General features: G+C 54.2%; 1 protein-coding gene across 2 annotated transcripts; it reads left to right on the forward strand.

Annotated features, from left to right (window-relative positions):
* Positions 1-8749: 8749 nt before the first annotated feature.
* SMIM45 (small integral membrane protein 45) lies at positions 8750-12617 on the forward strand. 2 transcript variants are annotated; one of them, XM_070408011.1, is made up of 3 exons: positions 8750-8925; positions 9019-9157; positions 11539-12617. In XM_070408011.1, exon 3 carries the CDS (start codon positions 11552-11554, stop codon positions 11756-11758), a length of 207 nt encoding a protein of 68 aa, XP_070264112.1. In that variant the 5' UTR covers positions 8750-8925; positions 9019-9157; positions 11539-11551; the 3' UTR covers positions 11759-12617. The 2 variants fall into 2 exon arrangements, with proteins under 2 accessions (XP_070264112.1, XP_070264111.1); XM_070408010.1 differs by having other exon boundaries at positions 8750-9157.
* The last annotated feature ends 3727 nt before the right edge of the window (positions 12618-16344 follow it).

Genomic DNA, 16344 nt, shown 5'->3' on the forward strand with positions numbered 1-16344 from the left:
TTCATGGATGCTGGCAGGAGCCACACGGCTCCTTGGTGAGAAACAAAGGGCTTTATTACTCGGTAAAAGCAGGAGCCACGGCTTTGCGTTTGTGTCCGTTCCCCATGTCCTGCAGCCCCCATCAGGGACCCATCGCGGATGCCTGTGCGCCTGTGGATGGCATTACAGGGTCTGAGGTTCGCTGCTTTTATAGTGAGTGGGAGGCCTGTTCTTTCCCCCGAGGGAGATGTTACCTCGCTCCTCAAGGTTGCCAGCTGCAAGCACAGCCCTGAGAAATGGCCTGGGCAAAGAGCTTCAGGGTCTTGCTTTTCTGGCAGGCTGAGGGATGCTCAGGGTTTGTGGCAGATGGCTTCTCCCAACAGTTATTATATAAGCACTTGCTCCTTATCTTTGCAATGAGAGCACCAGAGGGCAGAGACTGTGCCAGTTTGTATGCCCAGCACTTTAAAAAGTGTCTGGTACAGCCCTGGCCAGTGTTGCTCAGCAGTTAGAGCCCTGAAAGGTCGCTGGTTCTATTGCCGGTCAAGGGCACGTACCTGGGTTGCAGGTTTGATCCCTGGCCCCAGTTGGGGCTTGTTTGGTAGTCAACCAATGGATGTGTCTCTCTCACATCAATGTTTCTCTGTCTCTGTCTCTCTTCCCCTCCCTCCCTTTTTGCTACTCTCTCTGAAAAGCAGTGGTGGGCGGGGGGCAGGGGGAGTGTCTGAGGCATGGTAGTTGCTCAATAAGTTATTTGTTGAATGAATGGATTGATTTATATTCAATGCCCCACCCTAAGAACACGGATGAATCAGACATTATTGATCAACCCAATGTACTGGGAAGTCAGACCGAGACCTCCCAGTGTGCTCATTGCTGTGCCACCTGGGAGAGCAGATGCACCCTCTCTGTTTAACCTAAATTCTTCTCACTGCAAATGAAAGAGCTGGCGGTTACTGGCTTCATGGAACCCCTGCCCCACACAGACGAGTCTTTGATTCCCCAATGGCCGGGGTGTGGAGGAGGGACTCCCGGGAGTCAGGTGGTAACGAGTGCTATGAAAACAAAGTGAGGCAGGTGAGGGCGTAGGTAGAGGTGCGTGGGAAGATGTGCTTTAGGTCAGGGGAGGCCTCTGGGAGAGGGTGATGTTGGAGCGGATGCCTGAATGCAGAGAGAGGAGCCAATGAGTTACGTTGAAGAAGCATCTTCAGGCTGAAGGAGCAGCCGGTGTTGAGACCCGGGGAACATTCCTGACACTTCTGAGGAAGAGTGAGGAGGCCAGTGGCTGACGCCCAGGTGACTGAGGCCCTTAGAGAGTCATGGAAAAACTCTGGACCCTGGTCAGCACCTTCTAGAAGGGGCTGAGCTGAGAGCCATTCAGTCGATGTGTGCTGAGTGCCTGCTTTGGGCCAGGCCCCGTGCTGGGCGAGTGACCCTGGCACCAGAGGTGTCATCCCTGCTCCAGGGAGCTTTCAGCGTGGGCAGATGACGACAGCCAAACGCAGCACAGTGGGGGACAGCCACCGGGAGCAGCAGGAGCCCAGACGGAGATGTGTGATGATCCCTCGGGAGCCCCTGCGACACTGCGCGGGGGAGCTGACTGTCGGCTGAGGTGTCCGGCTGACTTGGTGCGTGTCACATGGACAGTGCAATAGAAGATAGTGTGTGTAGCATCCATACTGTGAAAGGCAGGGATTGGCAGGAAGGCCAACCCAGGCCTGGAGGTTTAGTATCAAGAACACCCTGAGCTGCCCGGCCGGCGTGGTTCAGTGGTTGAGCGTCAACCTCTGAACCAGGAGGTCACGGTTCAGTTCCGGTCAGGGGATATGCCTGGGTTTTGGACTCGGTCCTTAGTGTGGGACATGCAGGAGGCAGCTAATTGATGATTCCCTCTCATCATTGATGTTTCTATCTCTCTCTCCCTCTCCCTTCCTCTCTGAAATCAATCAATCAATATATATATATGTTTTTTTTTTTTAAAGAACATTCTGAGCTGGCCCTAGCTGGTTAGGCACAGTGGATAGAGTGTTGGCCTGCAGACCAAAGGGTCCTGGGTTCGATTCTGGTCAAGGGCAGGTACCTTGATTGCGGGCTCCTCCCTGGCCCGGGTCCTGGTCGGGGCTCATGCAGGAGGCAACCAATCGATGTGGTTCTCTCACATCGATGTTTCTCTCTGTCTTTCCTTCTCTCTTCTATTCTCCCTAAAAATCAATGGAAAAATATCCTCAGGTGAGGGTTGGAGAAAAGGAGTACCTTGTGGGTGTGTGTCTGTGGTTTGAGACATCTCCAGCCGTTATTCTCCCACCGTCCCCCAGAGCCCGTTCCCTCTACCTGGACCCCTGCTTCCAAGGGGCCCGTTGCCCCCACCCTCTGTACTGAACATGCTGCAGGGTTTGCCTCTGGTGCATTGGGAGGGAGATCTGAGCCCAGTGATTATCAGAATAGCAGGTTTCCACGTGTGCGTTTACTTTTAAAAGGAAGAGAGAACTTCTGTGCACGTGGTGTTCCTCCATCTGTTCCCAGAGGCGCAGTCTCTCCTGTGGGGTACCTGCTACTACATTTCATAGCACAGCAGTTCTCAACAGTCTTGGTCTTTGGGGTCATGAAAATTAGTGGGGAGCCTGAAGAGCTTTTGTTTATGTAAGTTATACCTGTCAATGTTTGCCATCATAGAACTAAGGTCACATTGGCATTTAAAAATAATGTTTACTTAAATACCAATACTAGCCCTAGCCAGTTTGGCTCAGTGGATAGAGCATCGGCCGCCTGCGGACTAAAGGCTCCTTGGTTCGATTCCAGTCAAGGACACATGCCTGGGTCGCAGGCTTGATCCTCAGTAGGGGCGTGCAGGAGGCAGCCAATCAATGATTCTCATCATGGATCTATCTCTCGCTCCCTCTCCCTTCCTCTCTGAAATCAATAAAAAATATTTTTAAAAATAAACTACCAATAATAAACTCATTACATGTTCCATAAATGATAATTTTCATAAAAATAACCGCATTTTCCCAAAAGAAAAAAAGAGAAGTACTGTTTTACAATTTTACAAATGTCTTTAACGTCTGGCTAAATAGCAGGCAACTGGATCCTCTTGTCTGTTTTGCATTCCCTGTTTCAATCACACACAAGTAACTTCTACAAAACTGTCATGAAAGATTTAGAGTAGAAAAGCCAAAATCTTAGCGGAATGCCTGTGCACAGCCCCTGAAGCGACCTCAGCAACCCACGGACGCTGGAACCTCACTTTGAGAACCACTGCAATCGACCTCAGCTGCCTCCAAGCAGTGTCCACCCACTTGCCTCCAGTGTCCACACCCAAGAAGCACCTGCCAAACCACCAGCCAATCTGCCGTTGAAATACACATGTCACTGGCATAAGTAAAATCAAAGGCATCTTTTTAAAGCCTGTATTGGCTTGTGAAGGGTGGTTTGTCCCCTCCACCGGATGAAGTCAGGCAGGTCCCTGAACTTCTCTCCTCTTTCTTAGGTAACAGGAAGTCCCACTGTCGCTCTAAGCCTCTAAACAAAGTCTCAGTTGGTGCTTGGAAACCGCAGACACGGGAAAGAGCGCATCTCCAGCTTTATTCCAAGTTCCCAGGGTCCTCCTCCTAGTCCGTGGTCGGCAAACTGCGGCTCGCGAGCCACATGCGGCCCTTTGGCCCCTGGAGTGTGGCTCTTCCTAAGCCTTAGAAGTACCCTAATTAAGTTAATAACAATGTACCTACCTATATAGTTTAAGTTTAAAAAATTTGGCTCTCAAAAGAAATTTCAATCGTTGTACTGTTGATATTTGACTCTGTTGACGAGTGAGTTTGCCGACCACTGATCTAGACGAGTCTCAACTGGGCTGACTGGGCCCTTCAAGTCTCTGCCACGTATCTGCGCCATGCCAGTAGCTACCTCAGGAATGTCCTCATGGAGACGACAGAAACACAAGAAAGAGCAAGGCCTCTCGAGTTGAAGCACCATACTTGCACTTCTGCTTCATTCTATTACCCAAAGCCAGGCACATGGTCAAGTCCAGAGACAGAGGCAGAGGACACTTCAAAGTTAAATGCCCACGGGGGTAGATGCAGAGAGGGTAAAAGATCATTCAACCCATCAGCAAGACCTATCAATTCTACCTCGGAAATACTTTCCACACCTGTCCAATACTCCTTCCATCTTATTGCTACCACCACTTCAGTTCACCATGATCTCTCTTACCTATCACCACCTGACTGCTCTGTCCAAATCTTTCTTGTCCATTCCTTCTCAGACCATTCTCAATGCAGCAACGAGAATCAACTTAAAAAGAAAACCTGCTCTGACCACTCATTTAATTAAGTCTGCCAAATGGTTTCCTATTGTTCTCAGGATAAAGGTGAAAATCCTGACGAAGGCCTGAATTGTTTTCAATTTTCAATTGAGGGGTTATCTTAAAGCAGGTAGACGGACCTGGTGAAAGGGAGAAAGAGAGTGAGGAGGGAGTGTGGGAAAGAGAGGCCTTGTAATGACTTCCACGTGAGGACAGCCTGGGACCCCCCCTTTCTCCAACCTCATCTCCTTCCACCCTTTCTTTCACTTTATGGTTGGAACACATCCTAATTCCCCAAGGTGTACACTATTTCAGGCCTCTGGGGTCTCACTTGGACTGCTCTGTGTCCATGGAGAGTTCTTTTCCCTCCTTTTGGTACGGATTCAAAACCCTCTGCCTTCCTCCTTTCCTTCTTCTAGGGAAAAAGAAGAGAGGAGAGGAGCCCTGAGTGCTTTGGCTCAGTGGACAGAGCGACGGCCTGTGGACTCAAGGGTCCCAGGTTCGATTCTGGTCAAGGGTATGTACTCCAGCAGAGTCTTTCTAATTCCCTTTTCCTGTCTGTGCCAGGTCCTCTCCCCTGGGGCCCGGTGCTAGCCTGTGCTTGTCTCTGTCACGGTTCTAGTCCTATTGGATGGAAATAACCACTCTGATCCTCTTTTCTAGTTACAGTGCTTCTCCCCCTCCCTAATGCCGTCACCCTTTAATGCGGCCAGTCAGGCAATAACAGTTAATGGTGCTCACTATCGTGCCATGATAATCCATTTACCCGATATGCTATTCCATATATAACCCTATACTGTATACTTTATGAATCAATAAAAAATTTACAATTTCTAATTATAAACCTGTGTTTTCTATCAAAATTACCTCTTGCGTGAATTTTGGGACACCCTTATTTCGTAGGTTCAGGCTGAGTCATATGTCAATCCCAGATCCAATCACTGTGGAGACCAAGAGAGGTCCCGCATGAGTCAAGTGCTCTTCTTATTCCATGATAAAAGTAAAGAAGACAGGGTCAAGTAAGAGAATGGCTGCTTCCAGACAAATCACATGACTGCATTTTTGCTTTATGCGTAGGTGTGAGGGGAAGCTGGGGGAAAGAAAAAGGATTCCCCAGAGAAAGGGGTGAGCTATGAAGGGTATTTTCAACGAGAAGTTTCCTGGGAACCAACAATCCACCTACTTATGTCCAGCAAAAAGATTAATAAAATCAACATATATATAATCCAACTCAGAACCTTTCTTTTCAAGCTGTTCATCCACCCTATTTCTGTTAAGAGAACCCCATATTCTTAGAATCTAAGGGCTGACTTTTTCACAAGAAGGACATAATGTCACCTTCCTCTCCCTTTCCACATGGTTTCCCTTCCCTACTGGCAGGTCTAAGCAGTCTTCTCCCTCCCACCCCACTGTCAGTGTTTCATAAAGTCTTAGTAGATGAGCATTTCAGAAGGGAAGCTCATTCTTACAGGGGAGAGAAGATCCCAGTCCCTTCTCATTCAGCCAGTCACACTGGGGTTGCAACAGGTGGGTCATTCCAAAAAGAGAAAGGGAAAAGAACAAGAGAAAGAACCATTCCTTTAAGGTTTTGTTTCTCCAATTGCTACCCATTCCCACGGAACCCTCTACCATCCATCTACCCTGTTGTTTGTCTTTGACGATCAGTGAGAGACTCCATCTAGAAGGAGTACCTTAGGGGAGGGGGCATTGCACTCTTTATTTCTATTAGTTACACTGTGCTTTTAACACATTACAGTCCTTGTAGAGTGGGTGCAGTCCATAGTGAAGTAAAGGGGCAGGGAAAACTTCATAGAAAAGCACAGCAAAATACTAGTGTTCTGGAAGAACTGCCATAATAAATTCGAGATTAGGATGAGATAATAAGTAATCAATATACCCACAGCTCTCCCAATATTCTCTCTTGATGTTCTCACCATCTTTTAATGTAGATAAACATGTACACCTGGTTATGCTAGGGTGAGAGTAGGATACAGGTGTGACAACTCATTGGAGAGGTTTTTGAGCCTGAGTCTGAGAGACAACTGTTCAATTGGCTTTGCGGAGAAGAAATCCAAGAAGATGAGGTCAGAAGAATGGGATGGAAAACATACACACGGTGCAACTTCTTCCCTAAGTTAGGCAACCTGCTCTCTGGAAAAGGACTATTGAGCCAAGACATTCTTCAAGACCGAGGCTGACCAGAGATGCCTTTTAGTCCACAGGGAGTTATCCTGTTATTCTTTCAGAGTCTGAGAAGGCTTCTCAGGAGCTAGGCACACATCACCTTATTCCCTGTCTGTTCTCCACAATTTTCTCGGAGGAATATTTCTGAATATTGGAGACATGGGAAAAAATGACATATTCTCCTTTTCTCTCTCCTCATATAGGGATTTCAGAATTGAACTACAGGGGCCCTGTCGAATTCTTTCTCTCTCAGTGATCAACAAGAGGCAAATGTGAGTGCTTCAACCTCAACAAGTGGTCTTAGTTGAATCCACCACAAAAAAGAAGGTGATTGAAACCCTCTACTTTAGGCCCTAAAAAAAAAGGGAGGAGAAGAGTGCAGATTGGTTTGGCTCAGTGGGTAGAGCACCGGCCTGGGGATTGGAGAGAGAGAGAGAGAGAGAGAGAGAGAGAGAGAGAGAGATTTTTTGCAAGGGAGGTGCCACCTCTTCTCCTCCCTCCCTCCTCCCCAGAGGCGCGGGGGGGGGCAAAGGAGGAGCGCCGCTGGGGAGGAGGGAGGAAGGGAGGTGCTGCCACATGAGGAGCGAGGCCAATGCCCCCCATGGGAGATAGAGCTTCCCAGGCCCAGGGCTTTGGGTGGGGCCAGAAGGGGACAGACCAAAAAGAAAAAAAGGAATCATGAGGCTAAAACAATATCTAAAGGCCACTGATCCCATTTTTTACAGATTTATTAAAGTACTAGAGGCCCAGTGCACAAGTTTGTGCACAGGTGGGGTCTGGCCGCCCACCCTGATGGGGGCCATTGGGGCCTGGTGGTGGGGGGATGGACCGCAGATGTTTGGCCAGCTGGCCCCGCCCATGATCAGGGTGGGGGGCCAGTCGGGGGTGGGGCTGGCCAGGTGGCGGGGCCACAGGAGGTTGCAGGGGGGCTAATTGGGGCCCAGATCGGCCTGGTAGGCTGTCATAGTGACTGGTCATTCTGCCATTCTGGTTGCTGGGTTTTTATATATATAGATAGTTGGCATATAAAAAACTATATAAATATGTATATGACATATACATATTTAAAGTATATACTTTGCTAAGTTAGGACATATGTGTATACTTAGAAAGCTACCACCAAAGTCAGGATAATGAGCAAAGCCATTCCCCCCCTCTTCGAGTTTCTCCATGCCCCTCTGTCATCCATCCCCCAACTCCTCTCTGCCCTCCCACTCCAAACAGTGGAAAGCACGGTGGCAGCTTTGCTCACAATGGCCCAGCGCTGGAAACAGCCCCAACATCCTTCGGCAGTGAAGAGAGAAACAAGCTGTGGTGCACTGATCCATGCCCCATGGACGAAGGCAAAAGCATTGTGCTGAGCGCCAATCTCTCCCTATTTTCAACGGGCAAGCCTCCAGACCCTCCCAGTTGACAGAAGAGTGCACACCGTGTGACCCCATGGATACGAAACTCAAATACATGCCAAACTCATCTATGGTGGTAGGAGTCAGCTCAGCGAGTGCCTGTGGGAAGGAGGGACCGACTGGCAAAGGCAGGCGGGAGCCGCCTAGGGTGAGGAAATATACCAGACATTGACCTGGGTGTTGTTCACAAGTGTGTACATTTAGGATTTGCATTTAAAAATTCATCACTGAAGAGTTGCACTTTTTTTGCCCTGGCTAGTTTGGCTCAGTGGTTAGATTGTCAGGCCCATGGACCGAAGGATCTCGGGTTCGATTCCCAGTCAAGGGCACGGACCTGGGTTACAGGTTCGATCCCCAGTGCTGGTCGGTCGGGGTGGGTGCAGGAAGCAACCAATCGATGTGTCTCTTTTACATTGATGTTTTGTTTTGTTTTTCCTCCCCCCGCCCCACGCCCTCCCACTCTCTCTAAAAGTCAATGGAAAAATAACCTTGGATGAGGATTAACAAAAAAATAAAATAAAGATTTGCATCTTCCTGTGTGTACCTTATATGTCAATGAAAATCTCCCAGTGAAGTCCAGCCATTCTCTCTGCCCCACCGATGCTGGAGAGACCCCACACCCTTGCAGGGGCCCAGACGGTTCCAGAGCTGGCAGGGTGTCTATGGGTGGGGCATCCAGAGTCCTCTCACCCACAGCCTTTCCCACCACCCTTCCCTCATTGGCTCCACGGCTGGTGACCCCACCCACTTGCCAGGGACCCAGTCTCTCCCTATTTTCAAAGGGCAAGCCTCCAGGCCCTCCCAGCTATCTCAGTCGGGGTCGCTCCTCCTGTCCGGATTCCCCCAAACCCGCCCTGCCTGTCATCTCTGTACCACGTGCACAGTGCGAGGGATCCAGAAGAGAGGCTAGTTGCCTGGGCAACGGAGGATAAAGCCCTTGCTCGGCTAGGCTGCTGATTGGCCGAGACGGGTCCCGCCTCCTGCCATCCTGAGGGTTGGGGCCAGAGGGAAGGGTCTCGGATGGGCAGGGAGAGGTACCAGGGTGCCCAGCCAGTCCAGGTCTGTGCCCTTCTGGCCCCGCCCGAAGCCCTGGGCCTGGGAAGCTCTATCTCCTGTCGGGGGGCATTGTCCTCGTCCTTCCTCTGCCTCCAGCACCCAGGATGGCCGCAGCCAGCAGGGACTCTGGGACAGCAGCCGTGACTAAGTCCACGGGCCAGTGCTGAGCTGCTGAGCCGGCTAAGGTGGTGTGCTGAGTGCAGAGCCCCCGGAACAGGCATCCGCAGTGCGTGAGGTGGGTCTGTGGGCCTGCGGGGGGGGGGGGGGGGCCGAGTGGTGTCAATGGCGCGGGAGGCAGGGAGAGGGGCTCTGCACCCCTCACACTGTCTGGACAGGACCTTGGCAGGAACGACTGGAAAATTCCTGATCGATCATATGGTAAACTCCACCCCCGCCCTCACCGTGCATGGGGAAGCCTGAGGCCCAGAGAGGGTGAGGAGTGGCCCAAGGTCACAGAGGAGGCCTGTGAGTGCTCTGCTGCGACTAGGCCCATCCACCGAGAGGCCAGGGGTCCTCAGTCTGCCCCCAAGTGCCTGGGGTTCTGTTCCTAGGGCTGCAGAGGTTGGGGGACCCTGGGCTCTGCTTCACAGGGAATGACTTCTGCTCTGCCAGGCCCCGCTGCTCATGTTTAAGCTGAAAGGAGACTGGGGTCCTGGCTGGGGCCAGGGGTCGGGGCACCAGCCACCTTGGTTTTAGTCAGGCTAGCTCGGAGCAGCCTGTCTGCTTGGGGATCCCCTGCCCCGCTCCCCCAACCCAGGCAGCAGCAGGCAGCTCTGAACTTTCTCTGATGCTCCAGAAAGGCAGCCGGAAAGGAGGGCGCGGCGCTGGCCTGACTCCGCGCCGTCAAAGCGCCCTTCGCATGCCTGCTCCATGAGCAGGGCCCCGGGGCCAGGCCTGTGCTTCAGACAGCCCGCGGGGACCCTGGGGACAGGGACGGGCTTCGATGGGCGCAGGACGGGCAAGCAGCATCTCCCTCCCCGGGGTCACAGTCCGCCTCGCAGACCCACCTGCAAGCAGGGAGCAAGGGGCCCTGGAGCTTGGAGACGAGACCCCAGAAGCGGGGGCTGCGCTCAGCCTGCCCTGGAGGCCATTCATCCCGCCCCTCTTCCCTCCCGGAGGCCAAGGGGGAGGACTCAGACCTCAGGACGTCACTGGGGTTTGGGGTCTGGCTGTCGCCTCCCGGTTGGGTGACCCAGGTCAAGTGAGTGAACCTCTCTGGGCCCCAGTTTCTGTCGAGTGTGGACAGCCACCCCCAGCCCATCCACCTTTGTAAGGGTTTTGAGCGCTTTCCAAAGGGCGCCAGGCAGAGGGCTCCTCGCCCCACCCTTCCTTCCAGCTCAGGGAGGGTGTGAGGGTGGGTCAGATGGTCCTGCTTATCCCATTTCTGGAGATGCTCTGTGATCTGGCTTTTGGAGTATGAATAGGAGTTTGCCAGGTGAACACGAATGCACAGGCCATTCCAGGGGAAAGAGAGCATGTGCCGGGGCGGGGCTGTGGAGCCAGAGGTCTGAGAGCCGCTCCACAGGACGGCGTGGAGGGTGGGCGCTGAGGCTGGGGGGCTGGCAGAGGGCGGTGTGAGCACTTCGGGCCATGCTAACAGCCTGGGTGTATGTAACGGTGTGTCCCGCTCCTGACTCTTGCTACCTCCCCCTTCCCTGCCTCTGGTTCACTGGACATGACAACACAGTAGCGAGTATTCACTGAGGCTGGTTCCGTGCCAGGAAGCTCGGTGCTCAATGCGCTTCAGGCACTGTCTCGTTAAACATTCACAGTGACCTTGGTAAGTGGGATCTACTTTGATCCCCATTTTACAGGTAAGGAAACTGAGGCTCAGAGAATAAGAGCAAACTGACTATATAACACGTATGTGCCAGGCACTGGCTCTAAGCATTTCACATAAATTAATTCATTTAAAGGGTCACAATAGCCCTATGGCCTTAGGTATTATTTTCGTTCCCATTTTACAGATGTGGAAACCAAGGCCCAAGCTTTTTGGGCTGGCGCCTGCATCCATACTCGCATAATTATGAACTTGGGCATGGGCCTGAATTCCGGAGCCTCCGTGGCCCCTGTTCATTTCAACCAGGTCCCCTGGGGATGGGTGTGTGTTCACCCCGCTTTTACCAGCCACACCTGCCAGGACCTGTGGGTGGCCGGGGACCCACCCATCTGTGAGGGACTGGCAGGCGGCAGCTTCTGTAACTAACGGTGCAGTTGGGGCCGCTGAGAGGAGGCGTCGCCCACGCTGTCCATTACCGAGAGCTCTGAGGGGCAGTCACCTCCGGGAACCCCCACGAGGCTCTGTTAGTCCTCGGGGAGGACTCAGGCCCAGAGAGGGCCGGCGCCTTGCCCGAGGCGATGTGCCCGAGAGGGCTGAGCCAGCGCCATCGGCCTCCCTTCACGGTGAGTAGGAGCCCGGCAGGCCCTGTGATGGGGCAGCTCTGTGCTTGGCCGGGGGCCGGTCCTGATCAGACACTGCCCCCCACTCTCCTGAGCCTCAGGCTTCCCGTCTACGAAGTGGTGCTCGGGCCCCTGGCTCTGTGGACCTCTGTGGACCTCGGATGGGCGGGCAGGACAAGGGTGGCCTGCCGGCCCTCACCACCCGTGTCTCAGCAGCGAGGCCGCCGCGATGCCGCACTTCCTGGACTGGTTCGTGCCTGTCTACCTGGTCATCTCCATCCTCGTCCTGGTGGGCTTCGGCGCCTGCATCTACTACTTCGAGCCCGGCCTGCAGGAGGCGCACCGGTGGCGGATGCAGCGCCCCGCGGTGGACCGTGACCTCCGCAAGACACTAATGGTCCGCGACAACCTGGCCTTTGGAGGCCCAGAGGTCTGAGCTGGAGGCTCTGGGCGGAGGGCTGGGCACCGGGCCCCCTCCCAGCCCGCCCAGCCCGGAGGCCCGGGGCAGGGGGAACCACTTCCGGGCCTCCAGGCCGTCCCTCCCGCAGCCAGCCGGCCCTGGGTGCTCCGGGCAGACCCTGGCTGTGCAAAGATGGGCACCGGATGCCTTGAGGTGTCACCGCTGGCCCAGGGCTTGCTCCCCACCTCAAGCTAGCTCACCCCCTGCCCGCCTTCCCCAGCTCGGGGGACACCCCCAACTGCCCCCCAGTGCCTTTGTGCTGCCCAGCACCCCTGCCCCTCCCTCCACCTGGAGCCCTGAGCCCCCTGGTCTCCTGTTTCCCCACTGAATCCCGTTACACTCAGATGGCACCTCCCCCGCAGCCTCCGTGCAGGCTCCCAAGATGACCCAGGAAAAGGCCCAGCCCACCCCTCCGGGCTCAGACTTGGCACTGGTGTGTGTGGAGGGGTGTGAGAGGGGCAGGACCACAGGGGAGGGAGGTGTGTGTGTGTGTGTGTGAGAGAGAGAGAGAGAGAGAGGCTGAATAAAGTGGACAGACACGTGGAAGGGAGGCATGTGTGTATGTGAGAGGGAAAGTGGGGGCCCAGGCAAGATGGGAGGTGTGGGATGGGGTGAGCTCCGTGGGCAGTGTGGGGGCCAGCAGCAGCTCCCCCTCCCTCTGCGGGACTTCCCTCTCCCTATACTGCATTCCAGGGCTGAGCCCAGCACCCCTGAGCCAGGCCCCCCAGCCCCCACCCCACCCTGGAGGCCCCCTCCCGTGGGGAGCCTCCTGGGGACCTCCCTCTCCTCCTCGGGCTTCCATCTTAATTTATTGCAATAAAAGACTTCACGCTGTCGTTGCGGGACGGTCTCCTTCCCTGAAGGCGGGGTCACGCCAATCATCTCGCTGGGTTCGCGCAGGACTCAAGACAGGGGTGGAAACCCTGGATCGCGGAGAGGGCAGGGCAGAATTTCTCCACAGCGGCACCGTGACGTTCCGACCGCTCTGTCGTGGGGGCTGTCCGTGTTGTAGGATGCTGAACACCTCGGGGTCTCCGCCAGGAGCACTTGCCCCCCTCCCAGGAACCCCTGGGGTAGAGAACCAGTTAGATGATAAATTCAGGGACAGAGATAAAAACCAGCAGGGCCTTACACCATGGTACACCCCAGGGGGAGGTTGTCCAGCGCTGGTGTCGTGGTCGGGTCCACGCAGGGGTCAGGGACCCGAGTGGCTCCCCTCTGGCTGCTTCGCTGCACCAGGAAGCTGGCCCATCCAGGGGCCTCCTCTACATCCCAGCAGCAGGGCGAGGGCGGGTGGGAGAGGCCGCCCCCTCCCTGGAGAGACCCTCCCTGATGGGCAGCACCCCCTACTTTCCCTTACTTCTCACTGGTCAATACTTAGTCCCATGGCTACTCCTAGCTGCAAGGGAGGCTGGGAAGTGTAGTCTTTAGCTGGGTGGCTACATGTCCACGTAAAAAGTCCACTTCCTTGAATGAGGGGGAACAGGTGAGACAGCTACCGTTCCATTTTTATAGGGATTTGTCTGAGGCCACAGGACAGTGGGCTGAGAGGTGGACTGGCTCTGCCGACACAGGCCAGGGCTCACTCTTGCACGCGTCCCCTCTAAGGAGCCAGGGAGGGCAGAGCTGGCTGCTCTCACCTCGAGGGCCCTGCTGCTCTCCCTCCCTGGGCAGACCCAGGAGCTGTCTCACGGAGCGGGTGAGGGTGCGGCCAGAGGGGCCCCTCAGGTCACAGCCGAGTGCGCCCTGCAGTTCCCGGTGCTGGGCACCTCTGAGCCTCACAGCCGGGGTCTCCGAACCCTCCCACACCAGGCCGCTCCCCTCACTACGGCCCGGACTCTGGCAGGCCCGAGAGACCAGACAGAAAATGGCTGAAATAAAAGCGGTCGGTTCTGGACTCAAGCTGGACCTAGGGCTCCAGGCCGTCACCGGCTCCATCTCTGTCTCGCTCAGTCCTGCTTCCACGCAGCTGCAGCCTAAGTGCCCTGTCCCAGCTCACGCAGCCCTCAGGGCCTGGATTTTGTTCCTGCCAAAGCCCAGGGCATGGACTCCCATGGGCCCCCCGGGCTCATGAGCTCAGGGAATGGGGTGCCCGATTGCCAGGCAGCTCTGGTCCCCACTACCGTCACGTGGCCTGAGGCTGTTGGTAGCGGCTACGACCTAAAGGAGGGGGAGAGGTGCTGGTGATAAACAAGAGGCATTAAGTAAACACCTGAAACTAATATAATGATGCGTGTCAATTGTAATTGGAAATAAAAAAATTGTTTAAAAAAGAAAAAAAACCCCAAGAAGTATTGAGAACCCTGTTACAGGGAGGAGGAAACCAGCTCAGGGAGAAGCCGCCCAGGGTCCCCTGGGGGTCCTGCCCCCTGGGTTTGGGACTGGAAGTCTGAAGCAGGGGGAGGGTAGACAGGAGCCCCCAGAGTTTGGTGGACAGGTGAGTTGGGCTCTGAGCACAGGCTGCCAGGTCGGGGGGTGGCAGAGGCAGGTGAGAGGGAACTCTGAGGAGCACCTTCCAGATCACCCCGCTCCAGAATGGAGGGACCAGCACCACCCACCGGGTGGCTAGCCCAGCACTGCCTCAGTTTCTCTTGCACGGCCAGCCCCAGTGTATTCTGGGCTCCCTTCCCTGAAGGAATGAACTTCTGACATTAGGAGGCTCTGGACTTGTGAGAGGCAACCAACTGATGTGTCTCTCACACTGATGTTTTTTCTCTCTCTCCCCCTCCCTCCCTCCTTCCCCATCTCTCTAAAAATCAATGGAAAAAATATCCCTGGGTGAGGATTAACAACAACAAAGTCAACCAATGAATGAGTAAATAAGTGAATAAATTGATGATTCTCTCTCTCTCTATCTCTCTCTCCTCCCCCTCCCTCCTACCTTCCTCTCTTTCTCTCTAAAATCAGTAAAATAAAATAAGCAAAGAAGTTCCTAAGTTCTCCAAGGAAGAAATGGGCTACAATTATAAGTAAATGAATGAATGAATGAGTAAAATAGTGTGACTTTGGGCAAGTTTCCTTAGCTCTCAGACTCACGAATTCACCCCTCAGTTCTGGGTGCCAGACACTGAGAATCACAGATGATTCACGTCCAGAAAAATGTCCCCTCCCCAGAGCCTGACATTGTTTGTGCTCAGCTCACGTCAGAGTCTGCACAGAGACCTGATGTTTTCCCATCCCTCCTGCCCTGCCGGCCTCACCGGGTTGTGGCAAATGTCAAAGGAGACGGGAAGAAAGCCCGGTGTAGATGCTACGCACGTACAGCTATGCACATGGAGCCCTGCAGAGGCCTGTCACGTACCTGCTCTACCCCAGCACTCGGCCTGGCACCAAGAATGCAAAGACCAAGAAGACAGAGTCCCTGAGTCAAAAAAGCTGACAAATGGGAGGGGCAGATGGATGTGTAAACAAATTATAAAACTAATTGTAGCAAGAGAAGTGTGGGAAACGCAAATCCCAGCTGAGGAGGTGCCTAACTCCCGGGGCAGGGAATTGCCCAGGAAGGCTTCCTGGAGGATATAGCTGCTGAGCTGGGTTTTGAAGGCTGAATAAGAGTTTTCCCTGAAAGGGGGAAAGGAGCTGGCAAGAGACTAGAGAGAACCCCAGTCCTTTCTTAGAGTGGTGAGAGGTGTCACGTGGTTGAAACAGGGAATGCCAGTCCGTGGTGGGAGGGGGAGACTGAACAACCAGAAAGTGGTTTTTCAAGTCAGGGTTAAGTCCAGGAAGTGGGCCTGCTGAACTTCGAGTTGCCACCTCCGCCAGGAAGCCTTCCCGACCCCACCAGCAGCTTCCCCCACGCCAGCCTAGTGTTGTGCTGTGAGTTTGTTCACCTGTTTGTGGAGAGCAGTGGCGGTGTCTTCGTGTCTCAGGCCGAAGCCTCTGGCACTGGGCTGGGCCTCCGTGAAAGGGTATGTTGGACGCATGGAGCCAGTCTCTCTGGCAGTCTTGCCAAAAGCTACCCATCTGCTTAGAGACTAAGATTTAGAGAGACTTGAAGGCTTCCTGGGGGTCAAGCTGTTGTGCACGTTTTTAAAATGCCTTGGGCCCAGTCAGGGCACATGCCCGGGTTGTGGGCTCCATCCCTTGTAAGGGGCATGCAGGAGGCAGCTGACCAATGATTCTCTCTCATCTTTGATGTTTCTATCTCTCTCTTCCTCTCTGAAATCAATAAAAAAAATTTCAAAAAATAATAAAATGCCTTGGGAGGTTTTCCGAAGTCCTGGGAGCTGCCAGGACATGGTGGGTGTGTCCGGGCTGGGCCCAGAGCAGGAGGACAGGAGGGGAATGTGCAGGGTCCCTGCTAGGAATGGCTACAATGCTCGGACTCTGGCCTGTGGGGTGGCACAGGCTTGTCATTGTTCCGCCCCCTCGGCTCTCCACTCTGGCAGAACCGAAGGGTTGAAAGGCTGAGAGACCAGAGCTGGGGCAGGGCAGAGGCTGCAGTCTCCTTCAAAAGGCCGTCCAATGTCTGCTAGCACCCTACCGAGAACCCTGGGTGGGCAAGACCTCTCCAGCCCCACCCGTAATGGGGGAGGGGCGCAGAATTCGGACCCTGGAGACCC

Source organism: Myotis yumanensis, unplaced genomic scaffold (assembly GCF_028538775.1).
Source record: "Myotis yumanensis isolate MYYU_CA2020_CCGP unplaced genomic scaffold, mMyoYum1.0.hap1 SCAF_3, whole genome shotgun sequence".
NCBI lineage: Eukaryota > Metazoa > Chordata > Mammalia > Chiroptera > Vespertilionidae > Myotis > Myotis yumanensis.

Coding starts and splice junctions, on each gene's coding strand:
- SMIM45 (XM_070408010.1), top strand. CDS start 11,552: ATGCCGCACTTCCTGGACTGGTTCGTGCCTGTCTACCTGGTCATCTCC.